This window comes from Mobula birostris, chromosome 12 (genome assembly GCF_030028105.1).
Source record: "Mobula birostris isolate sMobBir1 chromosome 12, sMobBir1.hap1, whole genome shotgun sequence".
In the NCBI taxonomy this organism is placed as follows: Eukaryota; Metazoa; Chordata; class Chondrichthyes; order Myliobatiformes; family Myliobatidae; genus Mobula; species Mobula birostris.
The window spans coordinates 106786120-106811809 of record NC_092381.1 but is presented as its reverse complement, the minus strand read 5'-3'; the positions used below and the strand labels follow the sequence as shown (position 1 = coordinate 106811809).

At 42.8% G+C, this 25690-nt stretch overlaps 1 protein-coding gene across 3 annotated transcripts in view; it reads right to left on the bottom strand.

Moving 5' to 3' along the window:
- The window catches only part of LOC140206163 (protein Smaug homolog 1-like), a 127118-nt gene that overhangs the window by 86246 nt on the left and 15182 nt on the right, over positions 1-25690 (bottom strand). Inside the window, exons 1-2 of one of the 3 annotated variants that reach the window (XM_072274410.1) lie at positions 23839-23909; positions 23128-23681 (exon numbers count right to left, since the gene is read on the bottom strand). In XM_072274410.1, coding sequence (XP_072130511.1) covers positions 23128-23323 — 196 coding nt within the window. In that variant the 5' untranslated portion in view covers positions 23324-23681; positions 23839-23909. Of the gene's footprint in view, positions 1-23127; positions 23682-23838; positions 23910-25690 lie in introns of those variants that run through there. The other 2 variants (XM_072274411.1, XM_072274409.1) reach the window with 2 other exon arrangements.

Here is a 25690-nt window from a genome sequence, read left to right as displayed (position 1 = left end):
ATGGACACTTGCATAGGCCCTAGCTCTGATCACTGTGGCCACCTGGAACTCCTAGTCAGAAGCCATTTTAAGTCTCCTCAGCATCCTCACACAATCCTGTCAGCTCTCAGCATTGTCCATTACAAAGTCAAGAGAGAGTACTGAATTCTCCAATTTCAGATAACCAGCTTCCCCTCTACCCCTTCCATGTCTCCACCTGATCTAGATAGTTCCTTCTTCAAACACCAACCCCACCCCCATTCACTGTTTCTTTCTTTTCACCTACCTAATCCAGGGATTCCCAACCTGGGGTTCACAGACCCTTTGCATTATGGTATTGGTCCTAATCTATCTACCCAATACATAGATTCCTCCTACTGGATCTCCTACTCTCTCCTGTTCTCATCTGTCCACCCCATCTCTTATTTTGTTTCGCTTTCCTTTCCTACAAGGTTCAAAGTACATATACCAACATATACCACACACAACCAAAGAAACTATAGAATACCCGAGAAAACACACACAAGACCAACAAACATCCAATGTGTGGAAAAACAATACACAGAACACGAACTGTAGAGTCATGGAAAGCGAAGCTGCAGCCACAGCCACGGAGTCCATTCAGTTTTGAGGCGAGTGAAGCTGGACCAGGAGCCCAGTGGCCACGCCTGCAGGGCCCTGCTCCACAGGCCAATTCCCTGCTCAATCGCTAGCAGTAAAGAGGTTTCATATATGTCTTCAAAAAGTCAGTTATTGTCCTTACAGACTGAGAAGGAATTATACAAAGGAGAAAAGGAAATGGCATAGAAATTAAACAAACATTATGCATGCTTTCCAGAAGAAAGAAAAGCTTGCAGAAAAAAGATCTGCAAATCTGAAGTAAATAAAGTCATAGAACCAAGATTTTTTTTTGGGGGGGGGTGAGATGAAGGAACAGCACCCATTTAAGGGACTGATCATTTAAAGTGGTTTGTGGAAGCATCCCCCAAGCGTAGAAAATACCAGATCATTGGATCTTTTAAATATTAGGTGGACAGATATCTGAAGGATCAAAGACTCTGAACTCTGAAGGACAAGTGCCTTTGAACAAAAGGTAATGGTTCAGTCCAGTACGTCATGGGTAAAGCCATTCCAACCTTGAGCACATCACCATGAAATACTGTCATAGGAAAGCAGCATTCATCAGAGATCCCCAACACACAGCTCATGCTCTTTTCTCGTTGCTGCCAACAGATAGAAAGTACAAGAGCCTCAGGACTTGCACCACCATCAGGCTCTTGAACAAAGAGGATAATTTCACTCACTTGTCCATCCATTGAGATGTTTCCATAACCAATGATCTCATGCTGAGGGCTCTTTAGTTATTTCAAGTTATCATTATTTATTGCTATTTATTTATATTTGCATTTGCGCAAATGTCATACTGAACCTCTGCAGACTCCTGAGGAAGTAGAGGCTTTCTTTGCAATTGTACTTACGTGCTGGGTCCAGAACAGATCCTCTGATATAATAAGCCCCCAGAAATTTAAAGTTGCTAACCCTCTTTACCTCTGATCCTTCCATGAGGACTGGCTCAAGGACCACTGATTTCCCTCTCTGCAAGTCCTGAGTCATTCAGCTGGCATTTAATAATCTGTGTCACTAGAGAATTTAGAATCTTCTACTACTCTTCTCAGTCATAAGTTGCATCTTCATTGAAAACTGTTCATGGAAAAGAGCAGCCATGTAAAAGAAAACTGTTAAAACCACCTTCACAATAAAAACCTGAAATCCTGAAAATTACTGACGAATGACCACGTGACTTGTAACAACCTTCTAAACTTCTATAGATAAAAAATGTCCTGCTGCTTAAAAAAAGGAGTGATGAGTAATGGTGAAACATACAATTATCCTCTTCAGCATAAAAAAAGACTAGTAACCGATGCAATTCTACAGGAACCTGGGATCCTCGCTTATGTCAAGCAGTTAATTTGCTAATAGCAATTGTAGGTAATAAGTAGTTACGGTGGAAAGTTAGTATCCATGACAAGCTCCAGAGTGTAAAATTAAGAAAAAAATGCTTAACTCGTTGCCAATTACATTGGGTTTTGGCAAGTCCACATATAGGTTGGTGTTGGGTTTATAATTTGAGCATCATTGGAACAGGAGTTACAGAACATACAACAGTTCAGCACAGGAAAAAGCAGCATCCCGGTGAACCTCTCCTGCACCCTCTCCAAAGCCTCAACATCCTTCCAACATTGGCGCGACTTCAACTGTATGCAATACTCCAAGTGTGGTCTGACCAGTTTCATAAAGCTATGACAGCAACACAACCTCCTGACTTTTGAACTCAATGCCTTAACTAATAAAAGTGAGTATTCCATAAGCCTTCTTACCACCCTATCGATCTATGCAGCCACTTTCAAGGAGCTAGGAACTTGGACCCCAAGAGCTCTCTGCTCAGCAACACTTAAGGATCTCTGAACATTTGTGTAGAGGAAGTTATAATGGGCTTCACGGGTTCTGCCACAGAAGTGGGGAGCTGTAACATTTTATATCCAGAGCACCTAACTCCAGGGATATCACTTCCAATCACTTCTAAAGTACAGTTAGTGTTGCAATATTTAAATTAAAAGTTATTAAGAAAAATTAAAGTAAACTCCAACAAAAACAACACAAGTGATACTGACTGTGGAATTAAAGGTCACAGAAATCTCCTGATTCTCTTTGGAACAGTTGAAGATCATTGAAAACTAGATTCTAAAAAGCCATAAACCCATAAGATATAGGAGCAGAATTAAGCCATTTGGCCCATCAAGTCTTCTCTGCCTTCATCATTTCATCTCAGCACCAATTTCTTGCCTTCTCCTCGTAATCCTTCATGCCCTGACCAATCAAGAGTACATCTTGATTACCGTAAATAAGTTAATAAAATATAGGTTCATTTATGGCTAATTTATTATCCCTCTCAACCCCATTCTCCTGCCTTCGCAGCCATTTGTGACAATGAATTCCACAGATTCACCACCCTCTGGGGATGTCCTTCAATTCTGAGGCTGTGCTCTGTGACTCACCCAATCATAGCTATGACAGCAATAATATGTAACTAATGTTAATGTTTGAGATACTGAGGATTTTCTTTCTAAATCAAGTAAAAAAAAATGGAAAAAAGGTTCAGCAAGTAGATTAGTTCCAGAGAATACTACTTGGCCCAAAGAATACTAAGGCTTTCAGAATCAGATTAGGTTTAATATCACCGGCAGAATTTTGTTGTCTTTGCTGCAGCAGTACAATGTAATGAATAATAAGAGAAAAATGTGAATTACAGTCCCTTTTTTACACATATATTAAATAGTTCAATTAAATTAGTACAAAAATATAAATTAAAAAACGTAATGAGGTAGGGTTCATGGGTTCAATGTCCATTCAGAAAATCCAATGGCAGAGGGGAAGAATCTGTTTATGAATCATTAAGTGTGTGCCTTCAGGCTTCTGTACCTCCTTCTTGATGGTAGCAATGAGAAGCGGGCATAGCCTGGGTGATTGTTAATGCCTTTTTGAGGCAATGCTCCTTGAAGATGCCCTGGATACTATGGAGGCCAGTGCCCATGATGAGTTGATTAAGTGTACAACTCTCTGCAGCTTACTTCAGACAGTTGTTCAGACCAGACAGTGATGCAGTCAGTTAAAACACTCCCATACAATCTTTTATTCACACCCACACAGGGCAGACCAGGTCTCAGTTTACCCTTTCACTTGAATTAAACGACGACTCCTTTATTTGCATCTTTGGAAACAGCTCTATTTCTATCTCTAATATCCTTATTTTTCCCTTTCAGGGTTCTTATGAAGACCCTGACCTGGAGTTACATGCTGACTTCGGCTCTTTGTGAGAATGGGACCCCCTCTCGGGGTTTCATAACTGGCTGTTGTTCGGCACACTAAGGTCTCAGCCTAAGAGTCCGGTTCAGATTTGTAAGCCTAAGATCTCAGGTCTCTGGATACATGAACCTTTAAATTGCAAGAATTTCAAGTCAGGTATGGTGTGGCTACTGCACAGGATTGAAATAAACTGCTGAGAGTTGTAAACTCAGTCAGCTCCATCATGGGTAGTATCCCAAGAAATGTTCAAGGAGTGATGCCTCAGAAAGGCAGTGTCCGTCGTTAAGGATCCCCATCAGTCAGGTCTTGCCCTTTTCTCATTCTCAGGAAGGAGGTACAGAAGGCACCCACTTAGCGATTCAGGAACAGCTTTCTCCCCTCTGTTATCCAATTTCTAAATGGGCATTGAACCCATGAATGTTACCTCCTTACTTTATAAATTTCTGTGTTTACACTATTTATTTTAACTAGTTAATATACATAGTTTATATTGCATACTGCAATAGTTTTTTTTCTATATTTATCATGTATCACATTGTACTGCTGCCACAAAGTCAACAAATCTCAAAACATATGCCAGTGTTACTAAACCCGATTCTGATTTAGGTTGAAAAGAGCCTGGTGATTCTACAAATGAAAATCTGTACTTGTTAGTATCTGCAAAATTCTACAAACTTTATGACAGAAGGACAATCATAGTGCACTGGTTCAATCTGAAAAGTTTCACTTGATCCTCTGCAATGGAGAAGTTTTAAAAAGTAACATTACAGATTGCATAGAAATAAATTGTTATAATCTTCGTATAGTATATCCTCCAAAGTTTTAAAATAGCTGAATTCTGCACTGTCATGACATGCAACAAAGCAGGTCAGATTTTACTGAAGGAACCTTTTGATACACAAAGTAACTCTAATGAAAATACTGAGGCCACAAACTCATATAAGATTTTTGAAAGCTGAAAATCCTTTGTACAAGCAAGGCAAACCGAAATAAAGGTTTTATTTACACCCCAGGAACAAACACAATTTCTCAGCTCCACATATAGGTGGGCTCACTTTACCTTTTGTTGCCTTTTCAACATCATGTCCCAAAATCAACAAATATTTTTCATTATTGAAAAACAGGCTGTGCCACATTAGGTGATAGCAAACTTTGTTCATAGACAGAACTAGCAACTGAAAAGAAAGAAAACCGAATTGTTTCCTGTGAAAACCTTTAACCGAAATAAAACAAGCCGTTATAAACTGATTGAGGCATATACACTCCTCAGTGGCCATTTTATTAGTACAGCAGTGGAACATTGCATGGTCTTCCGCTGGTTCAAGGTTTGACATATTGCGCATTCAGAGATGCTCTTCTGCCTGTCACTGTGGTAATGTGTGGTTATTTGAGTTACTGTCGCCTACCTGTCAGCTTGAACCGGTTTGGCCATTCCCCTCTGACCTCTCATTTACAAGGTGTTTTCACCCACAGAAATGCCACTCACTGGATGTTTTTGTGTTTCTCCCTCCAGTTACTATAAACTCTAGAGCAGGGGTTCCCAACGTGGGGTCCACAGACCCCTTAGTTAATGGTAGGGGCCCATGGCATAAAAAAGGTTGGGAACTGCTGCTCCAGAGATGATTACATGTGAAAACCCCAGAAGATCAGCCGTTTGAGATACTCAAACCACCCTGTTTGGCTCAACAGTCATTCCATGGTCAAGGTCACTCAGATCACACCTTCTCCCTTTTCTGAACAACTGGACCTCTTGACCACATGTGCATGCTTTTACACATTGAGTTGCTGCCACATGATTAGCTAATCAGACTTTGGCTTTTCGCTCCATCTGCCAAGAACAGAACTTCTGAGTGGCCAACCCAAGCATTTTAATTCCAATTCCCATTCTGACATGCCAGTCCATGGTCTCCTCTTATGCCAAGATGATGCCACACTCCAGATGGAGGTGCAACATCTTATATTCCTTCTGGATACCCTCCAACTTGATTGCATGAAAATAGATTTCTCCTTCTGGTTAAAAAATTCCCTGCCCATCCCCTTTTTGGCCTCTTACCTCTTCTCACCTGCCTAGTACCTCCCCCTGGGTCCCCTCCTCCTCCTCTTTCTCCCATAGTCCACTCTCCTCTCCCATCAGATTTCTTCCTCTCCAACCTTTCCCACCCTCCTAGCATCCATCACTTTCCAGCTACCCTCCTTCCATTCCCCCTCATTTTATTCAGGCATCTTCCTCCTTCCCTTCCAGACCTGAAGGAGGGTCTCGGCCTGAAACATTGACTGTTTATTTCCATAGATGCTGCTTGTTCAGCATTTTATGCGTGTTGATTAGATATTTGCAATAACAAGCAGGTGTACAGGTGCTCCTAATAAAGTGGCCACTGTGTACAATTATAGGAAAATAGCATTAAGATTGATGTGTTATTCAATAGAACTGAACATTTCCCTGTTGTGCAGTAAAACTCACTCTAGGCATGACAAAAATAGAAGGCCACCTGGCCCTAAGCCAGATAATCTACAGAAATCTATTCCTGTAGTATGTAACTAATCATTTACCTCAGCATCACAACCCACATGCAAAGAATGTGGAAAGACATCGAGGACTAATAATGAAAGTTGAGTGTAAAGTTTGATCTCTGAGACTGCCAGCATTTAAAGATTTACTACCAGTGATTGAGGGAAGTATAAGGAATCAGAAGCTCACTTAAAATGGCAACTTGTCAGATGGTGGCATAGGATATTATAATTTATTTCCCCACTTGCACCCTTCTGCGGTTCAGCCTCAATGGATTTAATTAGCAAAATATTAACTACAATTATCCGAAGACTTAAAATTTAATAAACTATTTAAATGAAAAATCCAATAGCCAAGTTAAATTGTCCTAACAATATAGAAGGGTTTTATCTTTTACTTGTAACAGTATGTAGATATTGAATGCACCAGCAATGAGTAGGTGGTGAGAATTCTATAATTAGTCTCACCAGTGTTAAACCAGGCATCACAGCCTGATATGGAAAGACAATGCCTTTGAACAGAAAATCGACAAAAGGTAGTGGATTTGGCCAGTACGTCATAGGTAAAGCCCTCCCAACCATTGAGCACATTGACATAAAACACTGTCGCAGGAAAACAGCATCCATTATCAGAGATCTTCACAACCCAGGCCATGCTCTTTTCTCATTGCTGCCTTAGGACTTGCACCATCAGGTTCAAAAACAGTTACTACCCTCAATTATCAGGCTGTTGAATAAAATTAAATAACTACACTCACTTGCCATTCCTTTGAGATAATCTCTCAACAAATGATCTCACTTTAAGGACTCCATCTCTTTATCTCATGCTCACGTTATTTATCATTATTCACTTAATATTTGCAGTTTATTCTCTTCTGCACTCTGGTTGATCTTTATCTGATCCTTTTATAGTTACTATTCTGTAAATTTGCTGAGTATGTCCGCAGAAAAAGGTATCCCAGGGTTGTAAGTGGTGACATACATGTACTCTGATAATAAAATTTACTTCGAATTTTTCAGTGCTAGGATCTTTTGCCTGACCTTCACTCGGTCTCCACAGGAAATTCAAATGTGTGGATTGGGTCACTTTTGAGTGTATCTTTAGGACATTGGGTGCTGATCATGAAAACCACCATGACATTTCCCTATCATGTACCTTTTTTTTGGGAAATTGTCTATATTTGTTATTTGAACTCATAATTCAAGTCAGAATAACTGATGCCAAGATTAAGGAAGGCATTTTTGTTGGTCCACAAATCAAACAGATCATCAATGACAGGTAATTCAAAGAATTTCTAGTGGGACCTGAGAATAAAATATTTTTAGTTTAATTGAACTACCACAAAGGGTCAGTGCCATTAGACAATTAAATGCATTATATTCAATAAAAGTTAATTTCTTGTTTCTCCAAATTCCTGTGTGATACAGGTAGCTTGAAATTATATTAGTATTCAGCTTCAAGCGGTCTAACATAAACAAAAAAAAATTATGAGGAAGCAGACTCCTGAAACAATTTGTTGTCCCCTGTAATTAGATCACAGTTGTTCCTTACTTGAATTTACTTTCCTGGTTCAGTAATATTTAATACCCTGTGTAACAAAGTGCAATTTTCAGCCCAAACTTTTCAAAACATCTCCCAGTCTCAGCAGCAATCTTCAACAAGCTATTGTTGCACTCCAGAGATCCCACTGCATCATTCTGAAGATTAGATCATCCAGCAAGGCTGCCTAGCATTCATTCTTCAACCATTATCACTAAAACAAGGTTACTCCTCTCTTTGCTGCATTGAGGATCGGGCTGTGGGCCTGCTCCAGGCTTGGTGTCTATGGACTCAGTTTTGTTCTAAATGCTATTTATTGTCTGCATGATTTGTTCCCCCCCGCCTCTCTCTCTCTGCACATTGGGTGTGTGTTGGTCTCTTTTATTTTTAAATGGGGTCTCTTGGGTTTCTTTGTTTTGAGGCTGCCTGCAAGGAGAAGAATCTCAAGCTTGTAGAATGTATACATACTTTGATAGTAAATGTACTATGAACCCGAACATTAACTACTTCTGGGAATCAGTAGTGTCCAAATTGACAAGCATTTTGGCAAGATCGTACCTAATGATAACCAAAAAGCAGCATTTGAGTTAGACAGTAGACCTCCATTTAGTGTACGAGGCCACCCAGGTATTAAGTACCACATACACACAAATAAGCAATTAGCAGGTCAGTGTGATGATTTGCCAGCTGCTGTGGGTACCTTCTGCCAGGTGGGAAGAGGGTATTTTTGCACGCCTTCTCTCCCCACCAGAGTCTACAGAACAGACTGACTCATTGGATCGGGGGTGGAAGGGGAGCAGTGAGTTGGTAGCTGCTCTTCCCAACAGTGCTCAGCTGGAGGGGATTGAGAAGTGATCACCAATAGCTCATACTGCTCCAACCACATCGATGCCATGGCCAATAAAGCACACTAACACCTCTACTTCCTCAGAAAGCTAAAGATACTTAACATGCCCTCTGACCCTCACCAATTTTTAATCAATGTCTAGGAGCCATGTATCTATTTTCTATCTGTACTATATTTTTGGGTTACATGTTTATTATGTTTATGATAACACTGGGCAAATTTTTCAAAAGTGTTGCTTCAATTTTTTTTTGTTTCTTGAAGCTGAACACAAATAATTTCAGACCACTTGTATCACGTAGGAATTTAGAGAAACAAGCAATTAACTTTTATTGAATAGCATGTGTTTAATTTTATAACGGCACTGATGCTTCAACTAAGATAAAAATGTTTCGTTGATGATTTTTGTTTGTACTCGGTGTCTGAGGCTTCACGCTTAAAACAGCCAGCATTGATGGATTCCAGTTGCCCTGATACTGTTTCTCCATGACCGCAATGTCCTGGTGAAACCATTCACCATGCTCGTCACTGACAGTGCCAAGATTTGCATCGAGGAAGTCTAAATGGGAATGCAGAAAATGAATCTTCAGTAACATGTTGCACTTCATGGTTTTGTATGGCTGAAGCATGCTGTCAACCAGCTGCAAGTAGTTTGGCGCTCTGTAGTTGTTATGTACCCCTAGAGTTCATATTTTCTGTGGACTATTGCTTGGGGGGGGGGGAGAGAAGGGGGGGAGAGAGAAGGGGGGGAGAGAGAAGGGGGGGAGAGAGAAGGGGGGGAGAGAGAAGGGGGGGAGAGAGAAGGGGGGGAGAGAGAAGGGGGGGAGAGAGAAGGGGGGGAGAGAGAAGGGGGGGAGAGAGAAGGGGGGGAGAGAGAAGGGGGGGAGAGAGAAGGGGGGGAGAGAGAAGGGGGGGAGAGAAGGGGGGGAGAGAAGGGGGGGGAGAGAAGGGGGGGGAGAGAAGGGGGGGGAGAGAAGGGGGGGAGAGAAGGGGGGGAGAGAAGGGGGGGAGAGAAGGGGGGGAGAGAAGGGGGGGGAGAGAGGGGGGGAGAGAGGGGGGGGAGAGAGGGGGGGGAGAGAGGGGGGGGAGAGAGGGGGGGGAGAGAGGGGGGGGAGAGAGGGGGGGGGAGAGAAGGGGGGGAGAGAAGGGGGGGAGAGAAGGGGGGGAGAGAAGGGGGGGAGAGAAGGGGGGGAGAGAAGGGGGGGAGAGAAGGGGGGGAGAGAAGGGGGGGAGAGAAGGGGGGGAGAGAAGGGGGGGAGAGAAGGGGGGGAGAGAAGGGGGGGAGAGAAGGGGGGTATTTGATAGACAATCGATGTTATGGTTTCTCTGCAGCGTGTTTACTTTTTACAAGGACAGTTACAGACACAGAGAAGCACATGCTCAGAGTCAAGATGGATTCGATCAATGAAAGACACCAGTGAGTGAGGTCCTGGTTTAAACTTTCAGTAGCCTGGAAAGGGGTGAGTTAAGATCATGACCAGCACCCCAAAATCCTCAAGATACACCCAAAAATATTCAGGAAGCAAAATCTTCGCTGTCCAGTGTAGTTGGTCATGTGGGTGGGTGTGTGGTAGAAGCAAAGAGTTTTAGTTACATTTTCATGCTTTTGTCTTTAGTTCCGTTGAGCTAAGGCAGTGAACTAGAGGTGATTTTTTTTGCTTAGTGCTTAATTTATGCTTACAATTGCTTAAGTTAGCTTAATTACTTCAAAGAAAGCTTAAATATGTTTAGTACACTAAGACTATTTTGGTATATCACTAGTTTTAGTTTCATTAGTTTTTAAATTGTTCCAAGATTGTTTTGCTAGTTTCTGAATAAAGGATTGAGCATATTCTTCAATTTTGGAGCCTTGTTATCGGATTGGATCAAAGACGCATCACATAGAATTACCCCCTTCCCCCACCCATCAAGCGGTGTCGGTTTGTTCTCACCACCTACTCATCAATGGTACAACCACAACCTTGCACTCGATGTGAGCAGGACCAAGGAACTAACCAGTGGCAGGGGGAGGAGGTAGACTCCCATGTTTTCAAGATCTGCCCTGGGTCCAACACATTGATTCAATAATGAAGAAGCCACACTAGCAGCTCTACATCATTAACAGTTGGAGAAAATGTGGTATATCACCAAGAACTTGCAAGCTTCTATAGATGTATGGTGAAGAGCATTTTGACTGTTTGCATGTCGGCTTGGACTGAGGTCCTTTAACATCTGCCGGACGATGCTGAGGATGTTCTACGAGTCTGTGGTGGCCAGTGCCATCATGTTTGCTGTTGTGTGCTGGGGCAGCAGGCTGAGGGTAGCAGACACCAACAGAATCAACAAACTCATTCGTAAGGCCAGTGATGTTGTAGGGATGGAACTGGACTCTCTCACGGTGGTGTCCGAAAAGAGGGTGCTGTCTAAGTTGCATGCCATCTTGGTCAATGTCTCCCATCCACTACATAATGTACTGGGTGGGCACAGGAGTACATTCAGCCACAGACTCATTCCACCCAGGTGCAGCACTGAGCGTCATAGGAAGTCATTCCTGCCTGTGGCCATCAAACTTTACAACTCCTCCCTTGGAGGGTCAGACACCCTGAGCCAATAGGCTGGTCCTGGACTTATTTCATAATTTACTAGCATAATTTACATATTACTATTTAACTATTTATGGTTCTATTACTATTTATTATTTATGGTGCAACTGTAATGAAAACCAATCTCCCCCTGGGATCAATAAAGTATGACTATGACTATGACTATAGATGTTCCAATGTACAAGACCAGAAGAGGCTGCAGATGGTTGTAGACTCAGCCAGCGCCATCACAAACACAACCCTCCCCACCAATGAGGTCACCTCCAACAGGCCATGTCTCAAGACCGAAGCATCCATCATTAAGGGCCCCCACCACGTAGCACATGCCCTCTTCTCGTTACTACTACTCACTGATTCAGGAAAGCTTCTTCTTTTCTGTCAGATTTCTGAATGGTCCACGAACACCATCTCCTTTTCCTTTGTGTAGGGTTCTCAGTAATATTCATCGTAATGATAATTGTTAAGGCTGACAAAATGGCTTCTCTGTACTGTTAACTGCTGAGTAAGGGGTTCTCTGTAGCAGCATGTTTGGGTTATAATTAGTGATAATGGGACTTGTATTCATTTGCTAGTCAATGGAAGTCATGTTATTCTATCTGTATGTGCAGGAACCGGAGGAGAAGCGCGGGCTTTTGGTCGAGGAGAAGAGGTCGGACGTGAGTCGAGCGTTCTGGTAGATCACCGGGAGTGATCCCAGCCGAGGGTCGATGGAGTTCAGAGGATATCGAGGGGAGGAACGGATACGGAATTTCGTGAACTCCAACGAATTATTTGTGCACAGAACTGATAAAATTTATTGATTTGGCGCCTTTATTTTATTTGTTTCTACTAACCCATCACTGAGAAATCATTATAAAGTGTAATCATTTACTTGCCTATTGTGTACTGACTGATATTTTATGTCGTAGGCTTGTACCTGGGTGCGATCACACAGTATCCACACCAACGCGATTACAGAGTTGGCGGGGTCAACGCCAGTTCACCCTAGAAAAACCGGAGTCAATTGGGGCACAGTCGCTACATTTGCACTGTTTTGTAATTTATAGTAATTTTTGTCTTTGCATTAATTTCACATCCTATACAACAGTGATAATAAATCTGATTCAGATATGACAACTGCTCTGCCCATGACTACACAAAACTGCGCAGTGCTCGAAGACATGCAGAACTGTGAATACTACAGCACAGTGCAGGCCCTTTGGCCCAGGACATTGTGTCGACCTTTTAATCTACTCTAAAATTAATCTAACCTTTCCCTCCTACGTAACCCTACATTTTCCTATTACTCATGTGCCTTTCTAAGAGTCTCTTAAATGTCCCTAATGTATCTGCCTCTACCACGATCTCTGGCAGGGAATTCTATGCACCCACCAGTCCCTGTGTTAAAAAAAAACTTACCTGATAACCCCGCTGTATTTTCCTCCAATCACCTTAAAGTTATGACCCCCTGTATTAGCCACTTCCACCGTGCAAAAAAGTCTCTAGCCATCCACTCTATGCCTCTTACCTTGTACACCTCTATTAAGTCACCTCTCAGAGAGGAAAGCCCTAGCTCATCTAACCTACCCTTATGAGACATGCTCTCTAATCCAGGCAGCATCCTGGCAAATCTCCTCTGCACTCTCTCTAAAGCTTCCACATCCTTCATTCCTGTAATAACATCACAGCACATCATGAAAAGCAGCCTCCCCCTGGGCCGGCTGGTGGCGCAATGACATCAGTGCCGGACTCTGGAACGGCGGTTCCCGGGTTCAAGCCCAGTCGGGGCCACTCCCAAGTACACTTTCCATCCATGCTGGGTTGAGTGTCGAGATTGCAACTTGACCTTGTAAAATAAAGGGAAAAATACTGCAAAATGTCTGTGTGAGGAGTGGTGCGCAACACAGTCTCTCTCTCTCTCTCGCTTTGTGCCTTGTAAAGGCATGAAAAAGACATCATACTGCCAACATCGCACATGCACGCAGACGCACAGATGCACATGCACACACATGCCAAAACAAAAGAAAAGCAGCCTCCCCGTCATGGACTCTGTCTTCACTTCTTGCTACCTCAGTAGAGTTACCAGCATTAAAAACCCCATCAACCCCCAGACATTGTTTCTTCCCCCCCACCCTTCATCGAGTGGAAGATTAAAAGCTTGACAGTGAATATAGTTCTACCACACTGTCATAAGACTCTTGAACGGTTCCCAAGAGTGATAAGGTGGACTCTCAACATCAATCTACCTCCTATAAGACCAATATAGGAAGCAGAATTAGACCATTTGGCCATCAAGTCTGCTCCACCATTTCATCATGGCTGATCCATTTCCCTCTCAGGTCCAATTTCCTATAAGACCCCATGGTCTTATTATGCAATCTTATTGTTTTAAGATGCATTACCTCAATGCATCACTGTAATGAATTGATCTGCGTGAATGGTGCACAAATCAAGATTTCCTTCAATGTACTTCAGTAATTAACCAATTTTCCACACCTGCTTGCCCTTCCAGCTTAATTGTTTCCAGGATCCTCTTTCAGCTTATGGACAGTTCCCAGGAACTGAACCCTATCATATTTGGGAAATTCCCGTATCAAGTTAACTACTACTTTCCAATTTTAATTATCTGTTTACCACATTAAAGCATGTCGATCTAGTTTATCATCAACATAAATGTGCATATTAACTACAAAATAAAGGAAAGGAAGACGAGACAAAATAAAATTATTAGGCTTATGCAACATACACAAAATGCTGGAGGAACACAGCAGGTCAGACAGCATCTATGGAGAGGAATAAACAGAAGGGAGAAAGGAAGGGGAATATACCAGATAAGAAAGGTGAGTGGAGAGGAAGGAGGAAGACTGGAAAGTGATTGGTGAAGCCAGGTGGGTGGGAAAAAGTCAAGAGCTGGAGAGGAAGGAATCTGATAGGAGAGAAGAGCAGACCATAGGATAAAGGGAAAGGGGAACCACGGGGGAAGCAACAGGTAGATGAGAAGCAGAAGGTCAGAGTGGGCAATTGATGGGGGGGGGAGGAAGGAATGGGGGTAATTTTTTATTGGAAGGATAATTTGATGTTCATGCCATTAGGTTGAAGGATACCCATACAGAATACACTGTGTTGCTCCTCCACCCTGAGGGTGGCCTCATCTTGGCAAAAGAGGCGGCCACAGAGCGACATGTCAGAAAGGGAGTGAGAATGGGAATTAAAATGTTTGACCACGGGGAAGTCCTGGTTGTGGCAGATGGTACAGAAATGCTCAACGAAGCATTCTCTTAATTTATGAAAGGTCACCAATGTGGAGGAGGCCGCTGGAAGCACCGGACACAATCAACAACCCCAGTTGATTCGCAGGTGAAGTGCTGCCTCACCTGGGAGGACTGTTTGGGGTCCTGAATGGAGGTGAGGGAGGCGGTATATGGGCAGGTGTACACTTAGGCTAATTGCAGGGATAAGTGCTAGAAGGGAGCGATCCCTGCTGAAAGCGGGTGCGGAGGGGGGCAGAGAGGTAAAGATACATTTAGTGGTAGGGTCCTTTTGAAGATGACGAAAGTTGTGGAGGATAATGTTTTTGATCCGGAGGCTGATGGGGTGGTATGCAAGGTCAAGAGAGACTCCATCATTATTATCACAACAGGAAGATGGGGTGAATGCAGATATACGGGAAATGAAGAAGATACGGGCGAGGGCAGCATCAACAGGAGGGAAACCTTGTTCTTTAGAAGAGGAGGACATCTCTGATATCCCGGAATGGAAAGCTACATCCTGAGAACAGATGCAGTGGAAGCGAAGAAACTGACAAAAGGAATTTGGGTTATGATTGACACCCAGAAGGTTTTGTATGAAGATAAATGTCAGGAGCTACACACATCAAGGACAAAGCACTGATCATTATAATGAATAATCAAAAAGCAAAACATAATATGCAGAACTGTTCACCATTTTACAAGGAACTGGAGTACAACACTTGAAAATATTTTCAATTACAACTACCTCACTAGCATTGAAGGCTTGAAATAAGTTTGCACAAACTTGTTTAGTGTTAAATTCTAGTTTTTTCCCCAACATCTGCATTAATTTCATTGGATTTAAACTAGATCCCCATTTCAAAAAGAAATAAAAACTTGAATAATTTGCCACCTGACTATTTGGAAAACACTGATTCCCACGTTCCCCAGTACTAAAGTACTAAACTTTAAATACCTCGGTGTTATTTCGGAGAATCTATCCTGGGCCCAGAAAGCAAGTGTAATTGCGAAGAAAGCACAGCAGTACATCTACTTCCTTAGGAGTTTATGGAGATTTGGCATGAGATCTAAAGCTTTGACAAACTTCTATAGTGTAGTGGAGAGTATACTGACTAGCTGCATCCTAGTCTGGTATGGAAACACCAATGCCCTTGAAAGAAAAATCCTACAAAAAGTAGTGGATATGGCCCAGTCCATCACAGGCAAGCCCTCCCCACCACCGAATACATCTACATGAAACACTATCGTAGGAAAACAGCATCCATCATCAGGGATCTTCACTACTCAGGTCATGCTCTCTTCTTGCTGCTGCGATCAGGAAGAAGGTACAACAGCCTCAGGACTCGCTCCACTAGATTCAGGAACACTTATTACCCTTCAACCATCAGGCTCTTGAATCAAAAGGGATGAGTTCACTTTCCCCATCACTGAAATGTTCCCACAGCCAATAAACTCAGTTTCAAGGCTCTTCCTTTCATGTTCCTGATATCTATTGCTTACTTATTATTTCTTTTTTTTTGTACTTGCAGTTTGTTGTCTTCTACATTCTGGATGAATGCCCAAAATGACTCTGTCATGGTTATTATTCAATAGATTTTCTTCTGGGCATAATAAATGAAGTTTACTTTAAACTTACTGGGGCCCACACTAATTTTAAACTTACTAGGCGCACCAGAAAGTAATGTGTAATATCAAAAAAAAAGTCAATTAAAAATATTTCGAGTATACTAGTACATCCATTAGTCTGGAAAATCTTCCAGTCTGGAATCAAATTTGCCAGTGCCCTAAATCAGAGCTATACTGTACTAAGATCAGAGAAACCAATTACAACTTTTCTCAAGAGGGCTCTTGACAGAGCAAGGGTGCCCAACCTAGGGACCACAGATTCCTCAGATAATGGTACAGGTCCATAGCATAAAAAGGCTGGATCCCCTGTCTTAGAGGAAGAGGTAAGAAGCTTTCTTTAGAAGAATTGATCAGGTTCTTCTCTGACATCTGCAGTTATTACAGTCCCCTAGTTTTAAATCACCAGATGGTAAAGTGCTAGAATTCTGGCCTACGATTATGTCCTTTAACTCTAGGTGTAGGACTCTAAACTTTTCCAACCTGAGAACTAATAACATAGCAATGACTGAAAAGAGAATGTTTCCACTTCACAGGGGTTCCCAACCTTTTTTTTATGCCATGGACCCCTATCGTTAATCGAAGGGTCTGTAAACCCAAGGCCGGGAACCCCTGAGAACCCATGGGAAGAGGAAAAAGGTTAATTTTTCAGGACCATGATATTTCCACCATCAGGTTATCAACTAAGAGAGGGTGTAAAAGTAGCTTACCAGGATGCTGCCTGGTTCAGGTGGCACGTGCTATCACGAGAGGTTGGATAAATCTCCATTGTTTTCTTGGGAGTACTGAAAACTGAGGGGAGATCTGATAGAGGTTCGTAAGAGGCATAAGTAGAGAGGACAGAGAGTATCTGTTTCCCAGGGTTGAACTATCTAATACCAGAGGACATGCATTAAAGGTGAGAGGGGGTAGGTTCAAAGGGGTTGTGAGGGGTAAGTTCTTTACTCAGAGTGGTGGATGGCTGGAATGCACTGCCCGATATGGTGGTAGAGGCAAATACATGAGAGGTTTTTAAGAGACATTTGGATAGGCACATGAATATAAGGAACATAGAGGGATATGGACATGGTATAGGTATGAAGCATTAGTGTTTGCGTGTTTTTGATTTACTTTTTAGCCTGTTCCTGTGCTCTATGACACAAACTTCATTAATACCTTTCCGCCTGATGAGCTTTTCCAGATTACCAACCTCTACAGCAGGGGTTCCCAACCTGGGGTTCACAGACCCTTGGTCAATGGTACGAGTCCATGGCATAAAAAAAAAGATTGGGAACCCTTGCTCTATGGTATTTTACTCCTTTCAACAGAAAAACCTTAAATTTTACTTTTAAAAAAGCAAGCCAAATAAAGGTCTAAAAGTATGTTAACTAACACTGAGTTGCAATACTGTTACCCAAGTGAGGCAGTCAAATTTCAAATAAACACTAGGATGTTGAGCTCACAAACCAACTTGTCAGTTCTGCACTGCATGGAACTGGCAAACTGTCATCTTCTCACACCCCAAAGATGTGCAGGTTAGTAACTTCATTGGCCACTATAAATTGCTCTCTACAGTCAGTGAGCAGTAGAATCCTGGGAAAGTATGGAGGATGTCAGGAGAATTAAAGTATGAATGTATGATGGGATGTTAGTGAGAGCAGAATGTGGGACATGGGACTGTTTCAAAACTGTATTTCTATTACAAAAATGTTGACAGATTTCTGAACTTTACAGCCTTTCCCACTGCCTCCCATTAAATGCAGAGGAGCTCCCTCTCCCCTCCACCACATTAGTAACTACAGTATACATAGAAAAAAAAGTTCTCCATGATAAACCCACACCATAATGAAACCTTTGGGCTGGGAAGAGCTGTTAAAAATATAATCACAAGAAAGTCTTCAGATGCTGGAACACTAGAGCAACACACACAAAATGCTGGAGCAACTCAGCAGGTCAGGGAAAATCTATGGAAATGAATAGACAGTCAACGTTTCAGGCCTAAACCCTTCTTCAGGACTGAGAAGGAAGGGGAAAAGACACCAGAATAAAAAGCTGAGGGGAAGGAAAGGAGGCTAAGAAGAAGGTGAAGGTGAGGGTGGGAAAGGCTGAAGAGGAAGGAATCTGATGAGAGGAAATTGGACCACAGGAGAAAGGGAAGGAGGATGGGACTCGGGGGACAGGCAGGTGCAAAGAAGTGAAAGGTTAGAGTGGGAATAGAGGGGGGTAGGATTAATTCTTTTTAACTGGAAGGTGGTCAATACTCATGCCATCAGGTTGGAGGCTATCCAGATAGAATATAAGGTGTCGCTACACAGCCCTGAGGGTGGCCTCATCTTGACGCAAGAGGAGGCCATGGACCGGCATGTCAGAACGGGAATGCGAATTGGAATTAAAATGTTTGGGAAGTCCCGCTTGAGGTGGATGGAGCGGAGGTGCTCGACAAAGCAGTCCCCCAATTTACATCGGGTTTCACCAAAGTAGAGGAGGCCGCATCAGGGTAGCCTGTTTTCATTTCCCCCTCCAAACAGACTACAGTATTCAAGCAGTATGTCAACACTGTCCATTCCATGAGATGCCCCACACTCAACATGCCAGTAAAGGGATAGCTCTGAGTTCCGTAGCTCAGTGAGGAGTGGATGCACTACTTGACCCAAAGTAGTCTTTGGGGTTCTGCAAGTCTGTGTCTTTATTGATGTTTTGCTGCATGCTTGAGTGCTCGGTGGGAGGTGGCCTTTTTTGCAGGTGGGGGAGGGGGGTTTGCTGCTTTGCTGCTGCTTGTGTGTGGAAGGGGGAGTTGGGAGAGGGGCTTTGGGGTTCTAACATTTGACTGTCATTCATTCTTCAGGGCACTCCTCTGTTTTTGTGAATGTTTGTGAAGAAAAGGAACTTCAGGATGTATATTGTGTGACAAATGTACCTATTGAAACCAAATCAACGACAACCTCTTAGGGAGCCACCTTAAAATAAGTCATGGGGCAACTAATGGCAGAAGGGATCTTGGTAGAGGGCAGCGATGTGTGCCAAGAAAACCACCAGTGACATACCTGCTATGACGATCCTTTTTTTAAATTTTAATTCTAGCAGCTCTCCAGTTCCTGAGGACACATCCCAGGTTAGCAGTGATTACAAATTGCCCATTATATCCTGAAGGTGCAACAGCAAATACAGCTTAAATTTCACTTTTCTGACCAGAAATTGCATTAGGACCACCTGACCTTATAAAAGAGCACTGTAGAAATTGCACAAGCAAATAAAAACAGATGCCGGAAATCCAAAATAGACTGAAGGGTTGGCACTTCAGTGGGACTGGCAGCATCTGACACAAACGGAGCAAACACCACAAGGCGGTGACCTCCCATCAAAAGGTCACCATCCCACAGGGGTCGCATTGTGGATCAATTCACAGCAATCAGACAGGGAGATCCAGTAGCCCAGTGCAGCGGCTGTTTCACTGCCTGCCTTGATCAATCTTTCCAGGATCTTCTGTCATTTTTTCTATTGAAATGCGTAGTTTTAAAAGCTTTAAATAGTATGAATAATGTCCTTATTGCAGTAGAGGATAATGCTTTATCAGTGATCTTGCTGATAAAACAGGACAATCAATCACTGTATTTATTTGATTATTAATACACAATGTTGAACTTTAAATCCCAGTTTGAAAAGAAGAATTCATTGTACAATTCCTTGTTCTCCTGTAACCTGGACATCACCCTAGATCCATGCCTGGAAACTACAAAGCACGACCTGAGTACCCAATGCTGAGTGGGTCAACCACACAAAGTCATTTGACATAGTCAAAGAAAAGCTCAGTCTATCTAATCCATGCTGAACCATCTAAACTGCCTACTTCCATCAACCTACACCTGGACCATAGCCCTCCATACCCCTACCATCGTGTACCTATCCAAACTTCTCTTAAAAGTTGAAATCAAGCTCACATACAACACTTTGGCTGGCAGCTCGTTCCAAACTCTCACCACCCTGAGTGAAGTTTCCCCCTCATGTTCCACTTATGCTTTTCACCTTTTACCTTTAGCCCATAATCTCTGGTCGTAGTCCATTCCAACCTCAGTGGAAAAAGCCAGCTTGCATCAACCCTATCTATTCCTCTCAATTTTAAGGCCTCTATCAAATCTCTATATTCCAAGGAATAAAATCCTAATCTATTCAATCATTCCTTACAACTCAGATCCTCCAGAGCCAGCAACATCGTTACAAATTTTCTCCATACTCTTTCAATCTTATTTACATCTTTCCCTCAGATATGTGACCAAAACTGCACACAATATCCCAGATTAGGCCTAACCAATGTCGTATACAACTTCAACATAATATCCCACCTCGTTCTCAATAGTTTGATTTATAAAGGCCAATATGCTAAAAGCTTTCTTTACAACCCTATCTACATGTGCCGCCACTTTCAACAAATTATGGACCTGCATTCTACCACACTCCCCAGTACCCTACAGTTCACTATACATGAATTACCCAGGTTGGTCCTACTGAAGTGCAACTCCTCGTACTTGTCTGCATTAAATTCTACTAGCCTTTTTTTTTTCCAGCTGGCCCAGATCCCCCTGCAAGTCAGCAATCCATTACACCCCCATTCCTGGTGTCATCTGCAAATTTGCTGATCCAGTTAACCACATTAACATCCAGATCACTGATACAGACGACACACAATAAAGGACCCAGTACCGATCCCTGCGGTACTCCACTAGTCACAGGCCTCCAGTCAGAGAGGCAACCACATACCATCACTTTCTGGTTTCTCCCACAAAGACGATGTCTGATCTGGTTTACTACCTCATCTTGAATGCTCAGCATCTGAACCTTCTTGACCAACCTTCCATGAGGGACCTTGTCAAATACCCTGCTCAAGTCCATGTCGACAACATCCATTGCCTTGCCATCATCCACTTTCCTAGTAACTTCATCAAAAAATCTATAAGATTGGTTACACAAGATCAACCACGCACAAAGCCATGTTGACTATCACTAACTAGTCCACGTCTATCCAAATACTTATATATCCAGTCCTTAGAACCTCTAATAATTGTCCCACAGACTCACCAGCCTATAATTTCCTGGTTTGTTTTCATTATACAACTCCTTGTACCCCTGTAACCCAGACATCAGTTTAGAAACATGTCTGCAAACAGCAAAGCATAAACAGAGTACCCGATACTGTGTGGGTCAACCACACGATACCATCTGACATCATTAACATGGATGCCATTCGACAGATTTCAACTACCCTCGGGGGAGGGCAGAGCTTCAATAAAACTACACCTATGGAATAACCGAGTAAAGAAAGATGTCAAAAACAACAGTGGAAACTGCAGGCTAAAAGCAAAAGCGATGTCTGGGGTTATGGGTGAACACTGAGTGATGCTTTACACTGCTATTTCAACAAGCTGACAGAAAAATCAGAGAGTGGATGAATCCAAGTGCAGAGCAAAGGGCCAAGCCCATCCAGCTCCCACAAGAATTGCAATTTGGCAAAGCAGAATATTCAGAATTCACAAGACTTGGTCACATTGCATCAACATCTCTACTTTACCACTTTAAAGTTATTACTGTCCTATACAGGAGCTGGCAGAGTGGAGATAGGTTTCTATCAAAGGAGGTGCAAGACGCCCTTCCCTCTGATATCCTGCAGGTCACTCTTGGGCAAGGTGTATCACCTGCTTAGCCACCACCCTCCCCCTCCCCCCACCGATCAGGGTCATGGCAGCAGGTGGTGGATGGTTGTGTGAGCAGCCGGTGTATATTACAAGCTTTGATTATGTGACCAATGACACACGGCTGGAGAGTATTGATGATGGTAGGATCACCTGTCTTGTAAAGACACTGAGCAGAAGGCAACAATGGCAAAGTACTTCTGTTGAAAAAGTCGCCAAGAACAATCACGGACATGGAAAAACAACGATCACCAATATCGTATGATACGGCACATAACAAACAAACAAACATCTGTAGCAAAATACACAAAGCAAAACAGTGTCAGCCATTGCTGAAGTAGACTTCAGGATAGATTGAAACTGTGCTGGATTAAAGTGGCGGGGCCCAGGCTCGAGAACAAAAAATGAACTGACATTTAGCCAACTTAAGTGCTGAGCCAGATTAAAAGATTAAGGCGTTGAAGCCAAGGGTAGAGGACAAACTATTGTTGAGCTCTCTACTCCATGTCAGCCCGCCCCATAGCCTGCATCTGATCCACCTCTACCATTGGGTGTGAGGTGCAGGTATCTCAACCAACTGCACTCACCCCAGCGCTGAACTGGCTCTATGGCTATGGACTCACTTTTGGGGACCACTGATTGCGTTTCTGTGTATTACTGTCTACTGGTTTTATTGTTTGCACGGTTTGTTCTTTTTAATAACCCCCGGCACATTGGATGTTTGTGTCTTTGTTGTGTGAGGTTTATCATGGATTTTATTGTTTCTGTTTTATGTCTGCCCGCAAGGAGATGAATCTTAAGGTTGTATATGATATACATCATCATCATGTGCTGTGTTGTATGACGTGGGTGATCATGGTCTTTCCATGTTCTTGACTAATTTTTCTATACAAGTCGTTTACTATTGCCTTTTTCTGGGCGGTCTCTTTACAAGAAAGGTGACCCTAGCCAGTATCAATACTCTTCAGAGATTGTCTGCCTGGCATTAATGGTCATATAACCAGGACTTATCATATACATCAGCTGGTCATACGACCACTCACCACCTGCTTCCATGGCTGTATGTGACCCTAACTGGGTGGGGGCTAAGCAGGTGCTACACCTTGCCCAAGAGTGACTTGCAGGCTTGCAGAAGACAGAAGTGCCTTACACCTCCTTTGGTAGAGATGCATCTCCACCCCGGCGCCCATATAGGGTACTTTGATAATAGTACTCTGAAAACAGTTCTCACATATTAATACAAAAATATCAGACTTTTAATTACATCAAGGATAGGTTGACAGAGGCTACTCACCAGCATCATTGGCCTCTCCCTCCAGTATGTGGATTTCAGTGCAATCGGCCAGCGAGTGCTCCAAACAAATCTGAAGAAATCGAGCCTGGGTTCGACTAACCCTCTTCAGCAGAGATAGCAAGGCCACCGTCTGTTCGCATTCATTCCACCCCTTGAACCACCCAGCTAACACACCAACTTGATCCCGAAACATCATGATCGCAAGCCCGCACGATTGTCTGTCTCTTTTCTTCGGGCACCCCAACGCCGAGAGGAGAACATCACATGTTTCCAGTCTGCGGAGCGATATTGTAGCCTTTGAAGCAGTAGGTGTATTTTCTGTCAAAACATTTTTTTTGAATGAAGGGATCCAAATAATTCCCCTCCCTTGCTTCGACTCACGTCCCCACCCACCCACCCCCTCCCCCCAGATACAGTAGTCTGGGAGAACTACTCAACACTGGAAACAGGACAGAGAAACAACTTCAGGCAACTTCTAGCAGGAGACCGTCGTAAACTCGGTACTTGCTTATTTTTTTCCTCTTGTTTCTTGCAGTTAGGGCTTCATGTTGTCACTAAAAAGACAAAAAAAAGAAATAACAAATACACAAGCATACTTTTGCAGCCAATTTTCCGTATTTCTTCTTCGCCCTTCCCCATCTACTCAGCCACTGTTTTTATTCCAGGCATCTGTGAATACCATTCTGAACAAACCATTAAATTACTAACCACCTGGAAAACGCTCTCACTTTTCTCAGACTTGTGGATCTCAAATAGGGAACCAGAATGAGACGATGTGAATCAGTTCTCTGTCACTCAGTGTTGCTTTCAGTCTGCCTCCCCTGCCCCACCCACTCCCAGCATTACCCAGTTTACAGATCTAACAGTTCAATAGTCAGAATGTTTCCCAAGAAAAAATGCAACCCGCAGCAGCCACACCACCACCCCAGAATCCAGCAGCCCAGGCCCATCTGGAGCAGTTATTAAGCCAAGAACTGAAGTTCCATCAATGTATGACATCAGCGCTAAAGCCACCCACATCTGGATTGCATTAGCATGCAGAGCACTCAGTGCTGGCACTCACTGGATACAAAAAGAACTCTGCACAAAGTGGAAATTCATTTCAATAGTGCTACCACAAAAGGAAACAGAACATTCGATCAGGGACCTGACCATACAGAGAAAAAAAGACCCTACTTTTAGTTCAAAGTTATAATGTTATTAATAATTCCACTTGAACTTTGAAATGCATCGCAATAAATCCGCAGTTGTTCCATTAACAGCTGAACTACAGGACCCAAGATTTGCAATGTTTGATTCATTCTCAGTTGGTCTAAAGAAGGGCTCAGGGTGGGGTGGGGGGAGAAGAAGAGAAACTACAAGGGTCAAGGAACACATGACTAAAATGTGCACGCTAACATAATTTAGTATTGTGCCCAGGTAGATCTCTGGTATGAATGGACAGTACCACGAGGGAGGTCATAGGAAACTGGAGTGAAGGCAATCGTGGGGCTGTTTCCAACAAAAGTTCCCGAATTTAATCACCTGACAAAGGAAATGCCCAGAGTCACTTTAGCATGATTCCTACTGGCAAATTTGGTTGGACAGCTACATCACTCCAAAATAAGTACTTCAGTATGCATGGAAGAAAATTCAAAGCCACCTTTAAAAAACAAACACAGACGACTTTCCTGTTTTGTGGTCCACTGTTCTTCAAGCTGCCTCACTCACAATTGAATTTCTTTGTGAGCACCCTACTGGCTTCAATAATAAACTGTGTCTATTTAAAACCTTCTTATTCTGCAAGTCTGTTCTTCAGATTCGCTAGTCTGCAACACTGCGAGCCATGAGGCCAAGAGTGTGAAATGTTTCTGTACAAAAGAGAAGTCGATGAAGGCAGAGACGCAGAAAAATACTGCTCCATCAGCAAACAAACTGCTTAATTTCAGAGACATATACTTGGACATTTCTGTGCAGGGATTGCTTGTCTCATTATTGATAAAGCACTATACATATGCCCTATAGTTGTTACTTAAACAGTATTACAAGACCACTGCAGTCCTGATGAAGGGTCTCAGCCCAAAACATGGACTGTATTTTCTTTTCCATCAATGCTGCCTGGCACTGCTGAGTTCCTCCAGCATATTGTGTGTGTTACACAGGTAGTCTCACTGTAAGTTTAGAACCAAACCACAGTTTAGGAACATTGATTCCAATTCCTACTTTGAGGCAAGTTACCTAATCAGAGTGGGGAAGTTTACAGGCCAGCAAAGAAAATAATCTGGGTATCCATCAGGTAAAAAGTGCAAATTTGCAGAAGTTCCTTCTTTAGTTTTATAAATCCTGCTTGAAAAGTGTTAAAATAATTATCAGCTGAGGGCAAAAATACAAATGGCTGCAAGGTCTACAGATAGTGAATACTTTGACATTAGTTAGGACAGGAAAACCAGAGGTCTGTGAGCCAGTCCTCATCGGAGGGCCAGAGGTGGTAAGAGTCAGCAACTTTAAATTCCTGGGTGTTAATAATTCAGAAGACCTGTCCTGGACCCAACATGCAAGTACGATCGAAGCAAGCATGGCAGCA